The sequence below is a fragment of the Dromaius novaehollandiae genome, chromosome 2 (genome assembly GCF_036370855.1).
Source record: "Dromaius novaehollandiae isolate bDroNov1 chromosome 2, bDroNov1.hap1, whole genome shotgun sequence".
In the NCBI taxonomy this organism is placed as follows: Eukaryota; Metazoa; Chordata; class Aves; order Casuariiformes; family Dromaiidae; genus Dromaius; species Dromaius novaehollandiae.
In genome coordinates, this window is record NC_088099.1 from 23,951,805 (window position 1) to 23,974,995 (window position 23,191).

A 23,191-nucleotide genomic window follows, 5' to 3' on the forward strand; every position below is an offset into this window, starting at 1 on the left:
GGATGAAGCCTGGTAGAGGGATAGTAGGGTATTTTTGTTTTAACCTGTTTTGATATGTGTGATATAGCTGATTCACATATTCCGCCCATGAATGTGCCTCTTGCTAGCCCCACTGATGATGTTTTTGCACTGCCATTAATGAAGGGAGATTCTAGTTGGTTCTGATGGCACGGCCTGCATAGCTTTGATTTCTCCATTGTGAAATCACTTCCATTTGTTTACTGTGTCTGTACTGTACATCATCAAAAGGTAGCTGTTCTGGAGAAGCTGAGCCTGAAAAAGCTTGTCCTTGGTTTGAATCAGCACCTTGAAATGGATCTGGAGTTGTTCTTGTGAAAGTTCAATAGAGTATCAGTGCCTTGCTGTGTTGATTGATATGTACTCATGAGACTTCCAGGGTAATAGTACAGAAAGACTGAGTGAAGATATCTGCTCTCTGCATCTGTGCCACATTGTTCCCCGCAGTTCTGTTCTGATGTTCTGCTAGCCCTGTTTTGTAGAAACTGGCTGTCCTTTGTGTCCCTTTCATTTATGAAGTTGTTTGAATCCAGGTCAGGTAATCACTGCAAGTATTGCGGATATCATTGCAAATTACTCCTTCAAGGATATTCTAAGGAAACTGGCACGAGAGAAGCAAACAGGAGTGGCACAACCCACATATGATGACAATTACATGGGTAAGCTAAGCTGTATGTCAGTTAGCAATCTGTCCTAAAAGCTTAGTGAGGCTTATGTGAATGAGAAAACAAACCCAAAATTACTAGTGTCCTAATCCTGAGAGGATTTAAACTCGTGTTTTGGCTTAAGCACAACAGCAAATTAGTAATTTGCTTATTACTTTAATGGGATTATGAACATTCTTAAAATCATGCACAGTAACAGTGTTTGAAGGATGAGATCTTAAATGTATCATTAGGGTGTTATTTGTATTATTTGATCTTAAAACAAGTAAGCAAAAATACAAAATTTTCCTATTTGGGCCTTCTCTCATTCCAAGGAAATGGACTGAGTTTACAGTAATTAAAGACTATTTCAGTTTTTAACAAATAAAAGCAAATTTAGTTCTGCAGTATTTTGTAAGTACTACCTAAATAGACAAGTCAATTCTCCCTGATGTTGCAAAATGCAATTGAAGTAATAACAAAAGCTGGTTTGAAGATACAGTGTAATAAATAGAAAAAGCCCTCCATGTGTACCTTTTACAAGTACTGACCTTCTCTAAGAATTTGCATGATAGTCACATATCTCTGAGAGTAACACAGGTTTTTTCCTTACGTAATTATAGAAAAGATGCAGTGGAATTTCAGTGCCAAGGTACATCTTTTCATCTCTGCCCATAGAGTTGGAGTTACAGTCACTGGTACAATCCAAAAGTCTTTACTCTGTCAATAGCAATTATCTCACTTACAGGTTTACTAAAGCCCCAGGAGGTACTTAAATACATTGTTGGAAATCTGTCTTCCTTACAGAGCTAAAACAGGACAATCACACATTACAGTATGGTAATGAAGACCTAAATAGCATCAATAACTTTTAGGACAAACCACTGTAGTACCTGCAGGTTTTTCAGATAAACTTTTGAGTATTAATGCTTTAACAGCTCATTTGGGGAGGAAAGTAGATTGATTATCCTTGGAGACCTACAGTTAATTTAGTCATAATAATTTGATAAACAGTTTTCTTTTCTCCACTTAGTTTTAGTATACTAATTCAGAAGTTTTTCATTCTGATGATCAGATGAGCAGACAAATCTGATCGTCCTTGCAGAAGCAACTTTTCTGAAAAGAATCAGTTTGTCAAGTTTTTTGTTTGTAATTTATCTTTAAACAGGATACTCAGTGGCTGCTGGGGAATTTACTGGAGATTCTGAACAAGGTAAGAAATCGTATACATGAATGCAGACCATATGGCTGTGCACCTATTAAATTCCCCAATTGGGGTCTCTATACAGGCAAATACTTCCTTGGAAGTTGTAGCATGCCAGAGCAGAATTTCAGTAACCTAAAAGTCTGAATTTCTTGCTATGGTATCCTTCTGCCTGTGTGTCTGTTCTGCAGTCAGAGCCGTCACAGTGGCATAGGTGGACCCACCTGGACTAACTTAATTTAGCCACTTTGGTGACCAGTAGTAGTAACATGTGAGACCGACTGTACAAACCTCTACGCTCTTTGGGTCCACACTCAAGTTACTCACCTGCACTAAAGTGTTGGGCCTTAGCACTTGACTGGCCAGAAGCAACCTAGTTTGGAAATGTCTGTATATGCTGGAAGCACATTTCACCCCAAAAGAATGAGACAGTATCTCACAGGGTTAATAGCATTGCTTAAAAATGTAGTCAGTGTGAAACCTTCATCTGAAATGTTTCATGATCCCAAAAGCACCACCTTCTAGGACTGGATACATTCATAATTTGATAAAGTAGAGCAACATACACCAAGTGAGGAACAGATTTTAACCAAAATTGTAGAATGACTTTTCTAATGGGCAGAATGTCACTGCATAACTTAGAATTTAGCTCAAACACTGCGGTTCATGTTGTTCCCCCTGGCAAAAGGTGACACAGGATCTTTATTAGTTTCACATGATCAGGAAAGACTGCAACGGAACACTGCGGCTCCAGCAACATAGTTTTATAGTAGTTCTCTAAGGACAAAGTCAGAGCAATCCATCCTGCTGGATCTTGGATTAGCAGCAACAGTTCCTGGAATATCACTGTGGTTTTAACTAAACACCAACAGGACTTGAATCACACTAAACTGATGTGCTGAACTTGTAGCCCAAGGTACTGTGGCAGAAGAATTAAAAACAAGTTGAATGTTGTTAGATTTTTAAGTTGTAAAATAACTTTTGTGAGTGTGTTAGAAATTAAACACTAGTTTTATGATGTCTGCAAGTTGAATCCTGTGTAGAACAGTTCCTGTCACAGCTCTTTTGGAAAAGTACATTAAAAATAGTCAGTTATAAATATAAACTTCTCCATGATTTATCTATTTTCAGAAATTGTTTTTAAATTTTACAATATTTCTAAGTTTATAGTTCAGCTGAGCAAATACATGGTCCCTGGTGTTTCATACCTGAAGAGCTATTGTATCTTGTGTAAGGCTGACAGTCTGTCACAAAGGAATGCTTGAAAGATAGCTTTCTTGAAAGAGTGAATAGCAGCATGGTCCAGACTCACAAAACTGATAGAGACAGTACATTTCTGAAAATGGATCCAGCTGCCCAGAATTGCTGCTGCTTAATCCTTTAGAGTTTCTTCTCCTATGCCACTATAGGTTCCAAAAGAAATAGAGGAACAATTTTGAGCCCAACTCTGTAACTTGAAAAAAGGAGATGTTATCCCTGGTAATGAAAGGCTGAGCCACCTATTTTTAATGCATACTCACAGTTTTATAAAAGTTTTCAAATGAATAAGTCAAGGGAGGGATTGGCACAAAGAACTGCATTGTTGGCAGCAATAGTCCTATGTCCTGTTCAATCCTTCATTGCTACTTGCATCTCCCTTTGACCTACCACTGTTCACCATAGAGGGACAGATAAACCCAAACAGGAATAGATGCACATCAGGTCAGTAGAGGCAGATGTTTGAGCTGCTTTGATAGCTGAGACTCCTGGTGCTGTCTTCTGATGTGGGTATTCTCTGCAGGGAAAATTTAGGCAGTAAGACTGCAGGCTGTGGCTTTGCTTTTTTCTTTTTTTTTTTCTTTTTTTTTTTCTAGTGGTTAATTAAAATCTGGCCATTGGGCAGGAATCACACCCTGGAGAGCAGCTAGGTTCAATATTTCATGTTCTTGTTCAATGAATTTCCCCAGTACCACTCACAAAAATTTGCTTGCTGTACTCTTAGTTAGCTGTGCCGAACCTGATACCATGAAAGTTTGGGACAAGCCAAATGGCAGATGAGAGAAAATACTGTGCAGCCAGTAAAAAGGGGAATTTATGGACGGTTGTGTTTAGCTTCTGTTTGTGGTACCACAGTTAGTTCTGGTTCAATCAATCCACAGTTATCAGGTAACAAGCTGAACTGTAGTATAAGTTTTATTATACTGTGCTATGCTAAATAATGCTAAGCAGAAAGAGACCTCTGTCCAGTCATGGGCCACTGTATTCAACAGTTAAAGATGTAGTATTTCATGCACTTAGATGCACTGAATGAATGTTAAAATCTTGTGAATGAGTGTCTTGAAGTGAATTAAAGGTATTTTTGATACAGACAAGAGGCTGAAATCCTAAGGGTTATACATGAAGGAAGATTTAAGTAGCGTGGGATGCACATTGCAAGCACCATTCAGGTAATGTAACCTGTTCACTACTCATTATTTATCTTTTCAGAGTTGGTTGCTGGAGTCCCAAGGGGAGCACAGAACTTTGGCTATGTATGTACTGGACCCGTATTTTATCCATTTTATGGTGATAATGCAGTTAGACTATACTGAAGGTTAAAAGCTGTGTTGTATTTTATGTCTCCTTGAGCCTAAACTTTCCATTCAGGCATAACTGCCACTGCCTTTCACCCTCAAGCTTATCTAGTTGAGTTGAAATGCTTTCCTGGCTTGGTCTTTGAATATTAAGCTTTCATTCCCTTCTGATGTCTATGTTTTCAACAGTCAATTGCAAGCACGCTTTGAATATTACTAATATACCTGTACCCAGAACGTTACCAGATTCCAGCCTAGAGTATTTTATGTGCAACTTTATGTCCACGATGGAGAGAAGTCAGAGTTCGGATTATTCATATCCGGTGTTTATTTTCAGTGCTCTCTCTAGTTACATACACTGAATACCAGACACAAAGAGTCATGATATACAGTTAGAAGTGAAGAGAGAAAACAATATGCATGTATGGATACCAATTTTATCTCATAGAAGAGAAGATTCAGGACCAATCTGATGGGCCAGCTGAGAGGTCCCAGCCACAGACACATTCTGTAGTTTTGTGGACCCAAAATGGCTTGTATCTCATCCCATGAGATATATATGAACTTACTCATCCCATTTTTGAGAAGAAAGCTATATGTCATTTTTAAGTTCGTGTGTTCGTGCCCATTAATGTAGCCACTGATTAAGTGAAAGTCTATGATATGCTGCTGTTCACAGTGCCTGTTAAGGAAGGAAAATACTCTTTTCCCTATTTTACTCGTGGGAGATGTGAGACTCATAAAGTCTCAGTGATTTATCCAAGATCATACAGGAAAATTGTGGTGAAAGAGAGAAAAGAATCAATGCTCTTTCTTAGCCTTCCATGTTTAAAATTGATTTGCAGTGATGTTACAGTGTAACATCTCCGTTAGTGCTTGAAACTTTGTATTTTTCTATTACCAGGTCTCAATTATTAATTCTTCAGACCTGACCTTTATCCAGAACTTCACTGGGGAACAGGTAATGTCAAGGAACTACAAGATGAAGTATTGTATCTCTAGAGGATATAATTTCATCAATGTAGTTTCAAGAATATATAAAATATTTTTATCATTTAGAATTAAGCTCCATAGAAACAAAGAGGTTTATCAGTAAAACTTTAAAAAATTGATACACGATATGACTGCATATCTGTTGTTTTTTATTTCCAGATGGCTTCTTATTTTGGGTACACTGTTGCAGTATCTGATGTTAACAATGACGGGTAGGTTACCAAATACATTCATCTCCCACTGAACATACATAGAAGCAATGCCTGATACCACATACCCCAATCTCTCCAGGAAATTTCAGTTTTAGGAAATAGTGTTTAAAGTGACAGTGACAAAAACTATCAGTGAATAGTCATGATGATTCCTACCTAAATAGCAAAAGTTTATTTATTAATAAACACAGGGTTTCAGGTGCTTTATACCTTAAAATGCTTCTCTTAGCTTTTCTGCTTTTATAATTTTAATTGTTGGCATAGGCTTACCTTTGTGCAATCACAGTGGCCTAAATACTCACCATCCTAGTTTGGGTAAGTTTATCTTCTTGAAGATCTTTTCAAAGCAGTGTGGCAGAGTGGGAATGTCCAAATTCTGAGGAAACAGAACCAGTTAGAGATACAGTGAATAAACAGTGCTAGCTGCTCCTGGGAAGAGACAGGAAAAGTCAAAAGCAGAACAGTTCATTCTCCTTTTCTCAAAAGCAGATAAATCTTCCCACATGTAGACTAGCCACAGCCTCAGTTCTCAGTTTTAGGAGCTTTTCAGTATCATTAGCTCCTCACTCCAGCATCTGCTGGTTGGCTGGTTTCATCATCATTACACTTTCTAGAGGACCAAAAAGTATCTGTGGCCCATAGTTGTTACAAAAGGCATTGTGCTTATCTGAGGGAGAATGACTCTTAACTCAGAGTTATGCCTAGTGACACTCCCTGGGATTTCAGGCCCTGTTCAGCAAAACACTGAATAACTTGGAACTGATTAAAAGCTTTAGAAGACCAGAACTTTAGTAAATGAATATTGATACTAGCTTTCTGTCAAGGAGATAAAGATCACTCCTGCTCAGAGCTTTGGAAGTTTGCAGAATTTAGCCAGGATTATATTAAGAGCTGTGTATACTTTTGCCTATTGCAAAATATCTTAGATGTGTCTACCTCATGTTCTTTTCTTGCAATTATTTCATATTAGGTGCTTCAATATAGTGCATTAAATACTTTCTTTGGGCTAAATCATTGCTTTCCGTCAGTGGCCCTGGAAGAGTTAGGGATACAAGAAAACGGAAAAGTAATGAGGTAATAAAAATGTTATTGCAATTCCAAAAAAAAAAAAGCTTCAGCAGTTTCTACAATGGCTTCACAGTAGCGAAACCTTTCCAAGCTTCTGAGGTCACATTTACTCATAGTACCATAGCTTTTGGTAAAAATTCCTGTATTTATGGTATACATTGTCAGGATAATTTTAGTCTTGCCATAAGGTATTGCTAACTTGAAAGTGTGGAGAAATGTTGACCTAAGTTACAACAGGCACTCATTAAACTTTCAGAGGACTTGCTAGTTAATTCCTCACTAAACCGAACTATTTCCTGTGCAGGTTATTTCCTGTGAATCATAGGATTACTTGGCAGGTCTCATATTTTCTGTGTACCTCTAAGACCGCAGTTTATGTCAATAATTTAATCAAACTGCTGTTGAGGTCTGTGTGGTCTCCCAGTCTATATCTTAAAGGAAATCTAATGACTCTGTCTGAGAACCAAACATCCCACACAAAACAAAACACAAAAAAGCTCTACTTGATAAAAACGCCTGATTAAATATGCAGTCTGTAGTTGCTGGATTGCACATACAGTCAATAGAAATATTCATCTGAAAGGGAGAGTAAAACTGAAGAAAACTGCAAGAGGGAAATGACTACTTCAAATTCACTTGGAGTTTTTGTGCAGCTAAGGACAGAGGAGATAGATAGTGATTACTTTATCAATCAATCAAACCTAATCAAGTTACATGCTGAAAAGATTAATAGGGATGATGTGTTTCTGTTATAAAGTATAAGGCTTGACTCTAAGATTAGGCTCATCCCAGGAGAACAGCTCTGTGGACCTTCTGCTGCAGCAGTTCTGCTAAGTTTTCTGGAATGACTCTTGCCATTAAACCTACACCATTTTAGAGCTGCAGGCATGACAGAAATTGCGGGTATTATTTGAGCTACCCTATAGTTACCCTCTGCTAACAAAAAGAAATGCACAGTGAGTCCTAGCAAATCAAGCTTTGCCATCAACTTATGGACTACATTCTTAGTAAAGAGAAAAAGGAGGACATTTTCCATTCAGACTGAAACAGTTCAATAAAAATAATGGAATAAATTGTTTACCAGTCTTTTATTTGGCCTATATCAAAGCTCTCCATAGTTATACTTTGACCTCTTGGCACTCCCCATACTTCGGCTTTTTGTTACTCAGCAGCATACAAAGGAAATGCATACAGTCACAGCAGATGGTTAACTTGTACTTTTTAATGATTTTTTTTTATCAAAAGGGAAGCAATACTAGCTAGTTACCTTTATGTGCTGGAGGAAATGTAAATGCACTGAACTGTGGGAACTGTAACATCTTGGTGCAGTGGTGAAATAACTCTAATGAAGCAGTTCAAAATACCACTGTAAACTGAACTGCAATTTGTGGTTTAATATTATTGTCTAGGGACTTTTGTTTTTGCTTGCTCTTGCTGTCTTTTAAAGGGGATCACATCAACCTGAATTTGGCTCAGTACTCCCAGTTTTGTAAACATAAACTCGTCCAATTAAAAGCCAATTGAAGTACCCTTCTTCACAACTAAAAATAAATAATTTCAATCACATCAGCGCTTATAACCAAACAAGTGACTCCTCTTGAGTGCTTCAGGTCTAAATACTGAAATCTTAGGATCTGGAAAGTAAAACTGACTATAAAGCAAGGTAGGCAATATTTGCTTTCTTGTTACCCACTTGGTGAGAAACTGGGAAAAAGTAAATTAGGATCTCAGAGGCTGAAGAAGCCTTCCTCTCTGACTGTAGTACATTGCTATGACAGTAAAAAAAAACACCCTAGGAGTGCATGAGGGAGAATTCCCTCTTGCAGAGAACTTGTCAAAGCAGCTTGCCCTGACCCGCAGAGCTCAGCAGTGACAGAGAAGCGGGAGAAGTAAGAGCGTAAATGAAGCAAGGCTTTGATAGGGGTGGGATATGCCAAGGCCCGCAGGGAAGGCCAGCTAAGTGCTATGGATGTTTCAGGTAGCTCTGCTGCCCATAGTCAATTTGGGGATAAGTCAGGGTAATACAGATGGCTGCCTTCCTCCCACTCTTTCCTCAGCACATCAGAAAAAAAGCCGTCTTAACTACTGGGTTCTGCTCCCTGGGCTATTCATGCATTTTATACAATCATAATCACTTTTTTAACAAAGCATAAATTTTCCTAGAAAAGTAATCCAGGACTGTGCACTTTCAGCTGGGATGCCGTAATCCCTAGACAACAGGCTCCAGCACCTGTCTGCTTGCTTTCCTCCTCACCTTGTGAATCTTGCATTCTGGGTTGATCGGTGACAGCAGTTTGAGAAATGGGTAGGCAGGGTAAGGAAGACCTGTGTTTCATCCCCTTAGGCTTCTGCCTAGGGAATTTTAGGCCACACTAGAAAATGGATATTCTTCCTCTCTTCTTTGGATATAGGCACATGAATCATCAAGGTAGGCACTCTGAATACTGCTCCATGGACCAGTGTTTTAAAGGTATCCAGGTATCTACTTATTTTCCATTGATGAACTGAGTTTCCTGGCTCTGAATCTTGGTTCTCTACCACTGCTGAAAGTCTGCCCTTAGTCTTGCAATTCTTTATTTGTAAAATATTCCCTTATAGTCTTGCAATTCTTTATTTGTAAAATGTTCCCTTATAGTCTGCCTTTTCTACTTAGACTGTACAATCATGTGAGCAAGGCTCATCTTTTACTTCATGGTTTATACAACGCATAACACCATGGGGTCCCAGTCTCAATGGGAACGTCTGGACTGTGCTGTAATAAAATAATAATTGATGATAGTGCTACTGTGTAATGCTTTTTGTACATAACACATGTAAAATACCTTGTACAGAACATTTGTGATCTGTTTGTGTTGTTGCTATTGTTTTATGGCAACAGTTTCTGCTAACATTCTGTCCCAGCCACTAACACCTTCCGTTAGTAGAGGAGGACTTTTGATGTTTAGTATGGAAGGAAAACTCCACCTTTGATGTTAAGTCAGCATCTACTTCCTTCCTCTTTTAGTTATCCATGCCATAGGGTACTATCTGACATATAAAGAAAAGAACAACCTTATGAAAGTGACCTGATATTTTGAATTATAATTTCCTTTATGGAAACAAACTATAAAACTTAATGCAAAAATATCATTTCTATAATTATTTTGTCACAATTTATAGAATGTAAAAGTTCTACAATGTGATTAAAGGCTTTTAGGTGAGATACTCTGAATTAAATTCTATGGTGTATGTTAGAACCCTACCATATGTCTATGGTAAAATACTAGCTGAGTTACTCTACAGTCTATGGATTTTTCTGTAAAGATCAAGGAAAACAGAATGTAGTGCATTTTTTACTAATTGCTTTCTTAATGGATAAAGCCTTTGTGAAAGCATCAGTATTGTGAATACGGTGAATTGAAAGATGAGCGTTTTCTACAAGTTTTACAAAGTTTCATGTTAGAGCAAGAGAATATGCTTTCCAAGTTAAAAATTCTAGGATCAAATAGTACTAATTGTTTGCAGTAACAGAGTTCCTTAATATGGATGATCCGTGTCCACTGAATATAATGGGAATTTTCCTATTAGTTTTTAAGGGCGTTAAAGCAACCCTTAGAAATTCATCTAATATTGGTTCATATCTCAGAATCAACTGCTAGGAATATTTCTACTTGTTGCATGTATCTATCAATCTTGCTTGATTTTATTCTTTATTCTCCAATAAAGGGTCTTTTATTCTGCCAAATAAATATTGGTAACATACTCCAAAACACCCCCATGTTAGAACAAAATGCAAAATATCCTTTGATTAGTCTCTCTTCTTATTGGAGTATCATAATGGACAGAAGGACTTCTTCCTTCCAGCCTCATTTTCTCTGACTTTTTGATGTCTTTTCTCTTTAATACTTAATATAGCAAATTACTTACGCACTGCAGCTACTCATTTACCTCATATTCAACCGAAGAGTTTTCAGCAGTGAAGCTTCATCTTTGTCTCCCATCTTCCATCTGCGTTAGTGTTGAGGGATTCTCTATTCATTGATGCTGTACCTGTGTTTCATGTATACTACCGCAAAAAATCTCCTGAAAGTGGCAATTTTTGTTCTATTGTTCACATATTGATCTATAACTTTGAAAAAGATCTAGACTTTATAGTAAAATTTGCATCTCACTTGCATTGTTAGTAGGCTAGATCTACAGAATTTGTTCCAGTAACAGATCATCTCTGAGTTATGTTGCAGATCCCTGGATCATTAATTGGAAAGTGTAGCATTTCATTGTCTTTTGTGGGCATATTTTGAAATACAAGGAATTCTATTTAAGCGTAAGAAAAATCTTTTTGATTGTGATGGTGATCGAACAGTGGACCAGGTTGCCCAGAGTGGTTGTGGAGTCTCCATCCTTGGAGATATTCAAAACCTGACTGGACATGGTCCTGGGCAGCCTGCTGTAGTTGACCCTGTTTTGAGCAGAGGAGTTGGACTAGGTGATCTGCAGGGGTGCCTTCCAACCTCACCTTCTCTATGATTCTGTGATCAATTCTCTGCTTCCTGTTTAACAAATGCATGAACTGTGTATTGATTACACTCATTTTCTCAGTGACACTGTTTTTTATTTGACTGTTCCAGTTTAGATGATATTTTAGTTGGGGCCCCTCTCTTCATGGAAAGAGAATTTGAGAGCAAGCCTAAAGAAGTTGGGCAAGTTTATCTATACCTTCAAGAAAGTGCTTTCCTCTTCCGAGATGCACAAATTCTGACAGGCACTGAAGTTTTTGGGAGATTTGGCAGTGCAATCACACACCTTGGAGATCTCAATCAGGATGGATATAATGGTAATCTATATAGAATATTGTAATATATTTCTGTGTAATGTTAAAATTAAGAATGGCTAAATGGTGCATAATGGGATCTTTTTCAAATGCCTATGCCACACATTCAACAAAGCATCCACATAAGTAAACTGCAATTTAGTAAGAATTCAAGAGCCTAAGTTCAGGAAAGCAATCCAGCAAAACTGTATAACTTGCATAATTGTCTGAGGTAGCCTGGATGTCTTGAGTACCTAGAGTTAGGCTCCTAGGCATGGCCGGTAGCACCCCAGTCTTTCCTGCATGCTTTTCTTGACTTCCTATTTCCAAGATGTTAGAGATTTGCAAATCAGGCATCTCTGCATCTGAAACACTAAGGAGTTTTTTGTGGAGGAGTTGTTTTGCACAGCAAAAGCTTAAAGATAGCTTGCTCACTGAGGAAAAACCAGTGGACGTAGCCCCTCCTTAGCTTGAGGGCTCTTTTTTGCAGAGCTCTAGCCATTAGACTCTAGGGCAAAGTGGCCAGTTTATGGCTCCTATGCTGGGATAATTATCTGAGGAGCCATAGGACTGTATTGAAGTCCAGGGTACACAAAAATCTGAATCCCATCCTGTGGAAGGAACCCAGTGGGTTGAGAGTACCCTCCCTGGTTGTTCTGGAATCCCATCGTAGGTCCAGCTGGGATCCACAGTGGAGAGTTCTTTGTTTCCCACCTATGAGCAATAGCAGAGGCTCTCAGCTTCTCCAGGCGGGGAAGACTGGTCTCCCAGCTCTTTGGCATTCTGGTAAGGAAGGGAGGAGACATTCTTGCTTTTTACCTTTACTGTTACAGAGAAGGCTGAGAAGGATCTAGAGCCAAGGTCTTCTACTTCATGAATGATGATGCCAGCCATAGAGCTTCAGTGCCTGAGTGAAAGCAGGAATTCCAGGCTCTGAAGTCAAGTATAATAAAGATGCCCACCTTCAGCTGGATGATAACCTAAAGACTAGAGCTGTAGATACATATCCTCCTTCAATGTTTCCTATTGGCTAGCTCAGTTAGCATGGCTGTTGAATCTCAATCTGGATACATGATTCTCCCCACTTCCATGTGTAGGCCCTGAAAAGAGCACTGTAAATTTCACTTCTTGGGTGCAGCACCTTGTTTTTAAGTATTGCAGTGCTCAGTTGTGTAATGCCTAAGGTCTCCTGTTGAATGCGTAACTCAGTAATATTCCCATTTCTCCTATTCTCATTTCTCAATGTTTGCTTGATAGAGATGAAAACATTGTATTCCATTGTTCTCTTTTGCATACTAAAGCACTGGATGTTTGCGAATATTTTTCCTCTATGTTTTTTGTCTGGAAAAAGAGCAAAATGAGTTTTTTCTAACAGCTGTTCCTTGTTAATTAAGTGATAGAGGAAATCAGGGAAAATTTGTGTCTATGTAAACAGATAGAAGTAGGAGCAGCCATTCATTAAGTGTTGGTTTAGTAAAGTTCATTAAATTCCCTAGAAATATGGCAGAGGAATCCAGTGTAGATTGGATATTTGTGAGCCTTTGTCATGAAAATTTCACATATAAAAGAGATGCTTAATATTTTTATGTATTTGGCTTAAAACTAGAAACCTTAAAGAAGTGCAGAGTCATAGTTCTGGGATGTATATAGCAGAAGCCATTTATGTCTGTTTTCCTGCAGGGACTTCTTGCTTTATTTTAATTGTGTCCATTCTTTTTATTCTTTTATTATGCTACAGACATTGCTATCGGTGCACCATTTGCAGGAGAAGACAGAAGAGGTAAAGTGCTCATTTACAATGGATACAGTGATGGGTTAAATACTAACCCTTCCCAGGTTCTCAGTGGAGCCTGGGCCTCACAGTCCATGCCTTCGGGATTTGGCTTCACTCTAAGAGGAGACTCAGATGTAGACAAGAATGATTACCCAGGTAAGATTTTTCCAGAAGAAAGAGAATTCCATATTTCAATTCTCTGGAAAATGCATCATGCCTAAACTTCTCCTTTTGGGAGGCAGAGGTCAATTTAAAGAATAGACATATTTTTGGATAGTTCTAGCTTACTTTCCTGAGAGTTAAAATCAGACAAAACAAATACTCCCTTTCCTGTGAAAAGACATGATCAGAAGTGCAAGAAAGGTCTTAAATAGTTTCATTAACATAAAACATGTGAAGTTTGCAATAAAAAGCTTAACTCTTTCCCCGCTTTCAAAAATTGAATGCTCTCAGCTTATTGAACTTGTAATGTCTCCTTCATCCTGACATTCTTTCTTAATTAAAAACACGTTGTGTTATAGAAGAAGGGATTGACTTTGTTTTGTTGCTAAGTTATTTTCTTAAAACTTTGCTTTCAGAAGAGACACTGGGCTATATATAGGTTCTTAATGGCTTTGATCTCATTACAAAAAAAGCACAGAAAATACAAAGACATTGCTTAAAGGCAGAGATTTCATTTGAGCCTTTCCATGCTTTTTTTGTGTTCATTCTGCTCTATGGACTCTGCCTTTTCAGGTTAGCTTTGATTCTTCCCTATTAGTTTACCTGAAATCTGTTGAAATTTATCAACTTTGTAACATTTCTTGTGAGTTTTTCTGTGGAGGAGGTGTTGGGTTTTTTTTTTTTTTCCCTAAGAGGAATGTTCCTAGCATTATAGGCTGTCTGAATGTTTAAGATATTTTAAATGTAGTTGTATTTACTCTCTGTCCTCTAGAAGCAAATCTGTTCTGTCTGTCAGAATTCAAAAGCCTAACAAGAGTGTGCAATAGATCATTATGTTTTTTTCATTGTGAAAGGTTGATCCACAGCAGAATTCTAATAGTCTATATTTCATAACTCACTATGAAATCACTTTTGTTAGCTTGGCTTTTTTCAAGGCTGGTGAAAGTTGTATTGTTTCAAAAGTGAAAGTAGTGATTTTCAAAGGGACAAAAAGTATGATCTCTTTTGTCTTTTTGTGATGGATTGTAAAGAACTTGGAAGAGGTTTCTTCTTAAAAGATAGGAAGAGAGTTTCTGGGGAGGTGTGTTTACAGTAGAAATTAAGGTCGTACCAGACAGAAAAGCTGACTGCAGAGTAAGAAAGTGAGGCAGTCACAAGACTGCCTGAAGTGAGAGGACCTTTAGCACTTGAGAAAAGAAAGGGCTTTAAACTCTGTTTTGACCTTTTGTTTGCATTTTGTTGATGGTGTTGATAGTCTTTCATTGTCCATGACTAATGAGGTTCTTTTGACAAAGGAGCTCTTTAATAAAGTTGTGCGGTTTAAACATTCTCTTAAGTACCCACCAGGCCCCCAGCAAAACCAAAAGAAAACAGGATATTACATTCCTGACATTTCTAAGATTGAAAGCTAGAAAGAGGCAAAGGAAAGATCCTTTCAGGTTGTCTTTGAGCCATATTGGTAAGAATGAAGAGTAAAAGTCTAACTAATATATTAAAATACTTTTTATGGAACATCTTTTAAGCTTATTAATGAAGATTTTGAGTGACAGGCTTGGATCTCTCTAAATGTGCACTGACTGTTATAGTCAGTTCAATTGAGAGATTTACTGGATTTATCCTGCTTGTCATTGTTGGCTCCTTTTTGCATCCTATTTGAAGAATTTTGCACTGTGATATCAGCTTACTGTGTGCTAGAAGGGAGTTGAGCTGGTTTTAGTTACCTGAATAACTTATTTTAAAGCAGTAACTACATTTATCATAACAAGCTTTTCCCTCAGTTGAATACCTGGATGAGCAGTCTAGAGCACTAGTGCGAACCTGTCAGAAAATGGCAGACCAAAAAGTCTTACTATTAATCAGCCACCTCTTCTTTGCTCCACAAAGACTTGAAGCACCAAAATAAAGCTGTAAAAATAGTGCAACCTTGCCACAATGTTAACACAACAATGGAATACCTTCCCCTAGGAAAAAGAAGGAAAGAAAAGAAAGAATATGGGGAAATGTCCAGGGCAAACACAGCAGGCAGTCAAGTAATCCTTCTTGCATCAAAAAGCTTTTCCTCTCCACCTCGTGAACAGAAATCCTGAAGGGCAGCCCTTGTACAAAGGGGAAAGGAGTGGTAGAGCTAGGAAGGAACAGGAAGGAAGTTTTATTTTAGAAGTCAGCTGAGAGCTATTTGTTGATTAGAAGGTCTAGGAAACTACTCTCTGTAATTCATTGCTTCCCAAACTGCTCATCATGGCTGTGGTTCAGAGAGGGTTGTGAAAGATTAGGAAAAATTTCAGCATTTTTCAGTTAAGCTTTTTAACATGTATATTATGAAAATTATAAAATTTTAAGAAGTAAATATATATGTAAGAAAATGTATTATAAACCCAACCCTTTTATAAATAGAAAAAAGAATTATGTTGACTAATCACTCTCAGAATTTCAGTTCCCTAGAGACTGAGAAGAGCTAGCTGTAATGGCTGGCTGTAGGTATACGCGCACTTTGCCACGGTCTTTCTTTACTGAGCCCAGGGACCAGTGCTCTTAGTGCAGCAGGTGACTGAGTTACGATTTAGGAAATAAAGTTCCTAAATAGTGAGGGTGAACCACAGTCAAATTTTTCTCCCATGGGAGAAAGGTTAAAGCCTGTCTTGGTTAGAGGTTCGAGTCAGGCTGGAATTTACCTCATTTTCTCCTGGAGAAGAACAGCCCATCTCATTTGATGTAGCAAGTGATACCTTTCTCTCTTCATCTAAATGCCAATATAAGCTCAGGAACAGAGAAGGAAATAGGGAGCAGACAAAGGCTGCCTAACACTCAGTGCTGTTCAAATCCCCCAGCTTTCCAGGGGGTGGAGGGGTGGCTTTTCCTTCCTTCTCTGCCTGCTACTCCTGGCCAGCAAAGGAAGAGAGGCCAGCTCCTGCTTCCTGGTCTTATCTAGCAAAGGCAGAGGAAGACCCCCTTGTCCCTCCTGGGTAAACAGCTGAAGTGAGGGAAGGTGCATAACTAATATGGGAGAAAAATTACCAGGGACACATTTAATTGCACCGTAGTGGAGTGGGCAGGGAAGAACTGGTAAGATCAAAGATCTGTCTAGCACCATAGCCTGTCTCCAACCATGGCTGATGGACATCCAGGGAAGAGTACAGTTGTGGTATTTCCCAGAATATTCACCTGTCCCTAACCATCTGGAAGAGCAAGGTGTCCCTGAGTCACAGGTGGCATTTTAAATTTAATAGACCTTGGTAGACTTCTCTTCCATTAATTTGGCTAATCAGTTTTTGAACTCACCTAAAATTCTAACACCCACAAAAACCTGTGGCGGGGGGCTCCATGGCCTAACTACATGTTTTGTGAAGAAGTAATTCTTTTCACTGCATTTCGTTCAAGTGTTGAACTTCTCACTTTATATAGTTTCATTGAATGTGCCCTACTTCTTACACTGAAAAGATATTAAACAATGCTTTCTAATACTCCTTCTCCAGTCCACTTTTATTTTACAGATCTGTGTCATATTCACTCCCTCAGCATCCTAGGAGTCCTGTGGAAGGAAATTTACTTGCTTGTTCCTTATGCAGAAGCAAATGGCACTCCAATCATGCTGCAGCAGAGCGTGCATTTTTAAATAAAGAGTAACTGGTGGCAGTGTTTAAAGTGTAACTTGTGTCTGGTTAAAGCATTGCCTCTAATAGATGTTTTACCATTGAACCATTTCCACCTCATCTAACATCAAAAAAACCTGAATCTTCCCCACAGAATAGAAAACTGAAATTTGTACTTGACAAAATAGCAATGCCAAATCTTTTCCATCAGTATCAGTGATTATGTTTTTGCAAGAAAATAAGTAAACCAAGAACTGTGGTCTGGCCTTGGGGCCATGTGGCACAGCACGGCTCACCATGACCTGATGAAACCCTCCTGGGAGAGTACTAATTTGGAAGATTACTAATTTGCACAGACTAAAATCAGATCAGAGTCTGTGCTAACAATGTAATAATCTGGACAGTAACAACACAGTGCTCAAGCCCATACTCTGGCTCTATTTAGTTCACTCATGCAGCTTTTCACTGCACAAAGCAGAGCATACAAACAGCTGAGTGGTCACTTAGTCAATGTATCTAAAAATCGAACTTTCTCTAGTAGTTTCAGCATACAGACAGAGCTGCTTTCCCTGCTTATTAGCAGTCCCATCAGTGTAATGACCATCTGTCTTCAGCTGCGCTGACATAGATGTTATCAATGTAACAGTAACGGACCTCTACTGTTAGCAGTGTAAAAATACAGGGATTTGTCTGACTTTTCAACATGGAAGATGTTTTGTTGTTAAGCACGACCATTGGTCTACATCTCCACAGATGTCCAGAGAAGGACTTCTGTAAATTATGTTGTATTCACAGACACTCCAGGTGACATGTGCCCAGAACTACTCCTTTATCAACACACATCTGAGTGATAATACACTACTCTGTGCTTTGCAGGCTCAGTCTGCTTTGAAAGCAATGAGAAACTGTCGACGCTGGGAAGCACCAGAGGCAGAATGCTACACTGATGCTCCCGACAGCCATGTCACTTAAGACATGCAACCTGTCCTCTGTCACCAGTGTTACTTTTCATCTCGAGCCCCAACAAAGTGTTGTGCCTCACTTAGCAGAAGAACTGCAATGCCAAACAGTGGTGGTGGTGTCGACAAAGAGATAGGGTTATTCCTTGCTTAGTAGTCATGTAAGAGTTAGGCAGAAGCTGACCAAACTTCATAGTCAGATAAGACTAGTGAGAGGGAAGCAGTAAAAGGAAGGCAGATGAAGCATGTCTGTCAGATAGATCTAACGTAGCAAGTCCTACCCTTTCTTCTCAGTGTGGTTGTTCAAGAGGATAAACAGAATGTGCAGCTCACCCAGTCTAAGCACAGCATTGACAAGCTTTGTACCATACTTGTCTGAGATATCCAGGATCTCTCCAGTATGCACCTAGGATTTGAAGGAAAGACCAGTTAATCCTTTTAAGCGATATCTATACTAGTAAATTAAATATGCCTGTGACTGTTCTCTGGTTCTGAACTGTGTCCACGTTCATACTATTAAACTCACTTTCTTGCCCAAACAGGGTGGCAACATGCATCCCGCCTTTAGGGAAGGGTGTCTGTTTAATGCTAACTCCTGACCATTTTTTGGAGACTGCAGGTTGGCATTAGCCGACTGTGTCAGGCCCATTCTAATGATACCAGCATAGACAGGGCAGATCTGGCACACAGGCACATTACCTGGCACTGTTTAATTTACTAATATTGCCATAACCATAACATCAACATTCAACAGATGAGCCATTTCCAGTTCCCTTTCCTATTTCGCCCTCAGGAGGGTGTTTGCTGGCCAGATGCCAAGTGGCAGAGGCTACCTTTCACAACCCATCCATTGCTCAGCTATTACAATAATTAATATGATAGCTTTTCTATTTTTCTCTCTATTTTTCTATTAATTTATTTGTGCAGATTTTCTTTGGTAACTGAGATTCCTTTATTCTTTTCCCATCTTACATCTTGTGAAACAAACCTGAAAAAGTAAACAAAACAAAAAGATATAGAAAAAGTGGTCTGAGGCTTAATGCTGTACTTCTAGGATAAGAGACCAGAACATAAATTCAGGAGATAGATTGTTTGGTTGAAAGATCTTAATTTCACTTTTTTTTTGCAAATTGTGTTCTAGGAAGTAATATTAGAAGACCTCACTTATGCTGCCATATATCAAGTCAATATTGACTTAGTGCAGTTACTCTGGATTGACAGCAGTGTAAAAAAAAAACAAACAGGATTAAGATAAAAAGGGGGGAACAGTGAATGGAGTGAATAATGATGAAAGACAGGGGAAAGTTTGCTTTTTTCATTATTTTTTTGTGCAAATACAGTGGCAGTTCACAGAAATTATGTGTGAGATTCTGTGCTGCACTTTCCAGTGGTGTGATTAGGGTTAGGGCATGGCAAAGCAGCATTGTGCTGTACCTAAGGCTGCACCGGAGAGGCCCATCACCCTGGGAGTCCATATAGCCCTGGCAGTCTCTGTAACTGCAGCTTCTCAAGGTTTGCCCAGGATCTTCTGCAGTGTCTGCCTCAGCGCAGCCTCCCTGCCTGTCCTCTATGCTGGAACAGATGAGCAACCTGATGATAGTTTTTGACGCAGCTTCCACTGCCCTCTAGCTAAATCTGGGGCTTTAGAGTCTCTGCTCCATCCTGACTGACTCTTGTTTGTGTTGTCAAGAGACCTTGACAAGAGCAGGGAATAAGGTCTCATCTTAGGTTTGCATTTTGAAATGTAGTTTATTTTATTTATAATTTTATTTATCTTTTTTTTTAATAATGTCATTCAGTTTTGACAGTAACAAAAGAAATCCATAAATGTGTTTAATGAGAAAGAAAATCTTTTCTTTTTTGCTTCTGGGCATCTGTTCAAGGCTGGTCCCCGTGAGTGCTTGGCATCTGTGATTATCTAGGTGATGGTGCTGTACTTCCAGCTGGTTCATCTATCCGTGCAGGGCTTAGGCATTTGGAGGCTGTATAGTTTCCACCCTCACATTTCAGCATATGTTCAGTCACTTGATGGCTGATTATAGCTGAGCAAGTAGTTTATAATGGATAACTTACTCAACTCATTGTTTGCTTTATTCTTGTGGCATATCCTTTGGCAGACTGTGGTTTCTTCAAATATGTTTGTCAGCCAGAATTGTTTAACCAGTTTCTTTTAACAACATGCAACAACATTTTGAGCAGTGCTCTGGGTGAATTCACCATTCAAAGGCCGTTGATTAGTTAATTACTTAATTGCTGAAATAGATTATGCAGTATTGTTTCTGCTCCTTGCCTGCTTAGACACTTGTGTAAGTCTTCTCTACTAACTTGGAGAGTCCCCCTGAGGTCAGTGCTGCTGAAAGTTCACCTTCAATGTATCCCAGTTTTAATGGACCCAGCTCTGCTGGCCTGTTCTTTTGGTTATTCTTTTAGTCAAGCCTTTGTCAGTGCAGGGAAAAGGATAAAGGCATCTTTGGGTCTCCTTATTCTGGCTCGGTTATTATCTTAAGAGTAACACGTAGTTAATATAAACAAATGGCTCTAGATACGTTTTAAGAAGGAAACAACTGTGACAAGTCCTCTGAACTTCAGTAATCCACTCTAATCTTATTAAAATAGGAGTTTTTAACAGCTCCATCTGCTAAGTACATTAACTCAAACAGCAGGAAGAAAACCCTCAAGTTTCTTTCTGAGAGGCAAGTGTTCTTCAGCATTCATAATTTTTTGAGAGCAGTAGGCAGTGTGCCAACAATATCACAGAATTGTAATCTAATGATGATTAAATTATGGAGTTGGTCCAGGAGATTTGTAGAAGACAAAAAAGATCAAATCAATGAAAAGCTGTGTCTGCTCTGATGAGCATTGTTGAGTGTGGGAGCCAGAACAAGGGCATAGGTTCTGCCAGCAAATGCAGCAAAGCTGAAGTGTTTCTACGAGCTAAGTATGTTTTCACATTAATAGTCAATGGAAAATGAGGTGACAAGCCAAGAATCTCCTGCAAATATGTTCATTTTATAGCAAATTAGTGTTATCTATTTGATTTACAGATATGCTTTTCTAAAATTCTTTGAGAGATTTAGTACAATTAACAGTATTGTGCCCTGTGGAGTATAAGAATAAAGCAATTAATCCCAGTAAGTAGGGATTCACTGAAGTGATAGAACATTAACTGCCCCCTTTGGATTTGTTTGTAGTATCATGAAGTGAATAACAACATTGTATTGGGAAAGGGGCTCATTCAGACAAAAGGGGAACGTTGAAATGAATTAGCCTTAGTTGTTATTAACAGACTTGCTACCAGAATTGTTGAAAAATGGAGAAGAATCAAGGCAGTTGTGAATGGTAGATTTAGAAAAAAGTAATTATGATGGTTGTCTGTAGATTTCATCTAAAATTTTTGAATAATGTTAGCTGAACTGGGTAATTCTGTATCCTTTATTATGATCAAGGCTGTAGTAATGGCCCTTTAAAGGAACTTTATTCCAGACCAGACCTTTCCAGCTGGGATTTGGGAATTTAGGGCTCCCTGAAATCAGCAGAAGACAGAAAGAGAAATCTAATCATGGACCTTCTTGGCACCAGATCAGCTGAGGAAAAGAAGGAAAGAGGCCCACAAAGATTTTTAACAGGGTTTCCAGTTATTCAATTTTCTCATTCTCTCTTTTATGAAGTTTCCATCAGCACCTGCACTCACATAGGATTCTAATTGTTTTCCAGTTACTATTTATACTATGCCACTAAACTGGCAGACTGTCAAAGTGGTGTTTAAAGCTGTCAGCAAATCATTCTGAGCCCTTAAAGTGAACGTTTTCATGCCTGTATCCTGATAGATAGAGTTGTGGTGGGGAAGATGACTCAGCTGTCTATTGTTTTGGGGTTTCTTGAAAGTGAAGTTGTGCCAATTATGTAGTTCTTCAGTGACTGGTGTTGCTTGTGGCCACTGCCCACCATGGAGTGAGCAGTGGAGATACAATGCCTCCACCATTTCACCTGGGGCTGCTGGACAGACTCCAGCCAAGCAGAGTATGCTAAGCATGGCATGTGTCCTCCCTGCTGTAGGCCCATCCTCAGACTCCCTGGGGGTTGCATCTTGCACAGGGGAGAGAAGTTCTCTAAAAATACCAGGGGCTGAAAGAATTTGTTGCTCAGGTTAATAAATGAGTATCTCTTGGTTAGACTGGGCCTGAGTGACTCCAGTTGTCCTGACTTCTTCCAGAATGTAGTTCATCTACCTGTTTCCTCCATCTGGTGGGAAACTCATGCCTTTGGCATTGTGGCAAGTTTCTGCCCTTTAGCACACAGCCTTTCAGGTCTGCCACAGTCACAGGGAAGAAGCGGCAGGTAGAGAGACCGGCTTACAAAGCCCATCGTGCCTTTCAGTGCCATCCGTTACTGTTCTTTCCTTAACTTCTTATGTTTTTATCTCAGAAAATGGACTTTCTTCACTAGATTACATCCTAATCTGCAAGAAAAGCAAGGCTTTTCTTTGGAGCAAAATAAAGTTTGATCAGGGAAATAAGTAGAGGATTCTTTCACTTGCCCAGTGCCGCTTGACTCCAGTTAAGTGTGTACCAAAGACATTTGTCTCATGATTAAGCTCTATGAACTCCACCAGCTGGGATTTTAGTAACATCCATGAGAATTTTTTCCATATACACAGCCCTCAAGCTGTGTAGAAAAGAAAGTTGAAAATTCCTTCAGGATCGCTGGATGCCTGTTTCCATAGTTATTGCACAGCGTGGTTGTGAGCCCCACAGCTCACTTGTTCGGTGACAGCAATGAGGCAGAACCAACCTGCTGCTGCCACCCTGCTGCCAGCGGCCCCCCTTGCAGCCCTCTGCTTCTCTGAAGGGTAGCAGCTGGTAGAGGATTATCTCCATGAGATGGCATAGGCAGAGTGATCGTTTGCTCAAATCTGTGAAGAGAAGGTCCCTCATCCTCCTGAAAACATGAAATATGAGAAAAAAAGTGAGGAAGATTTTGTGATTCAGAAACTTCTTTCTCTTTCTCTCTGTCTTTATATATATATTTTTTTAATCAAGGCTTGAAAATAAACCCTGACAAATGCAAACGTGCAGTCAGAGGTTCTTGTATGCAAATGATTTTCTTCAGGCTGTGTTTGGAGGGGTTGCAGATAGTTAGTTAAGCTGACTTTTTTGCTATGGAATTCCAAATTCCTTGTCAAACTGTTATTTTTCAGCTAGTGACCTTTGCATCAGTGATATTGCA

The 23,191-nt window shown here is 39.0% G+C and overlaps 1 protein-coding gene across 3 annotated transcripts in view; it reads left to right on the forward strand.

Moving 5' to 3' along the window:
* Window positions 1–23,191, forward strand: part of ITGA8 (integrin subunit alpha 8) — a 113,361-nt gene that overhangs the window by 19,144 nt on the left and 71,026 nt on the right. For all 3 annotated transcript variants that reach the window (XM_064505992.1, XM_026098730.2, XM_064505993.1), the window contains exons 7-13: window positions 552–677; window positions 1,831–1,875; window positions 4,333–4,376; window positions 5,323–5,379; window positions 5,571–5,623; window positions 11,299–11,504; window positions 13,219–13,410. In XM_064505992.1, coding sequence (XP_064362062.1) covers window positions 552–677; window positions 1,831–1,875; window positions 4,333–4,376; window positions 5,323–5,379; window positions 5,571–5,623; window positions 11,299–11,504; window positions 13,219–13,410 — 723 coding nt within the window. The remainder of the gene's footprint in view (window positions 1–551; window positions 678–1,830; window positions 1,876–4,332; window positions 4,377–5,322; window positions 5,380–5,570; window positions 5,624–11,298; window positions 11,505–13,218; window positions 13,411–23,191) is intronic.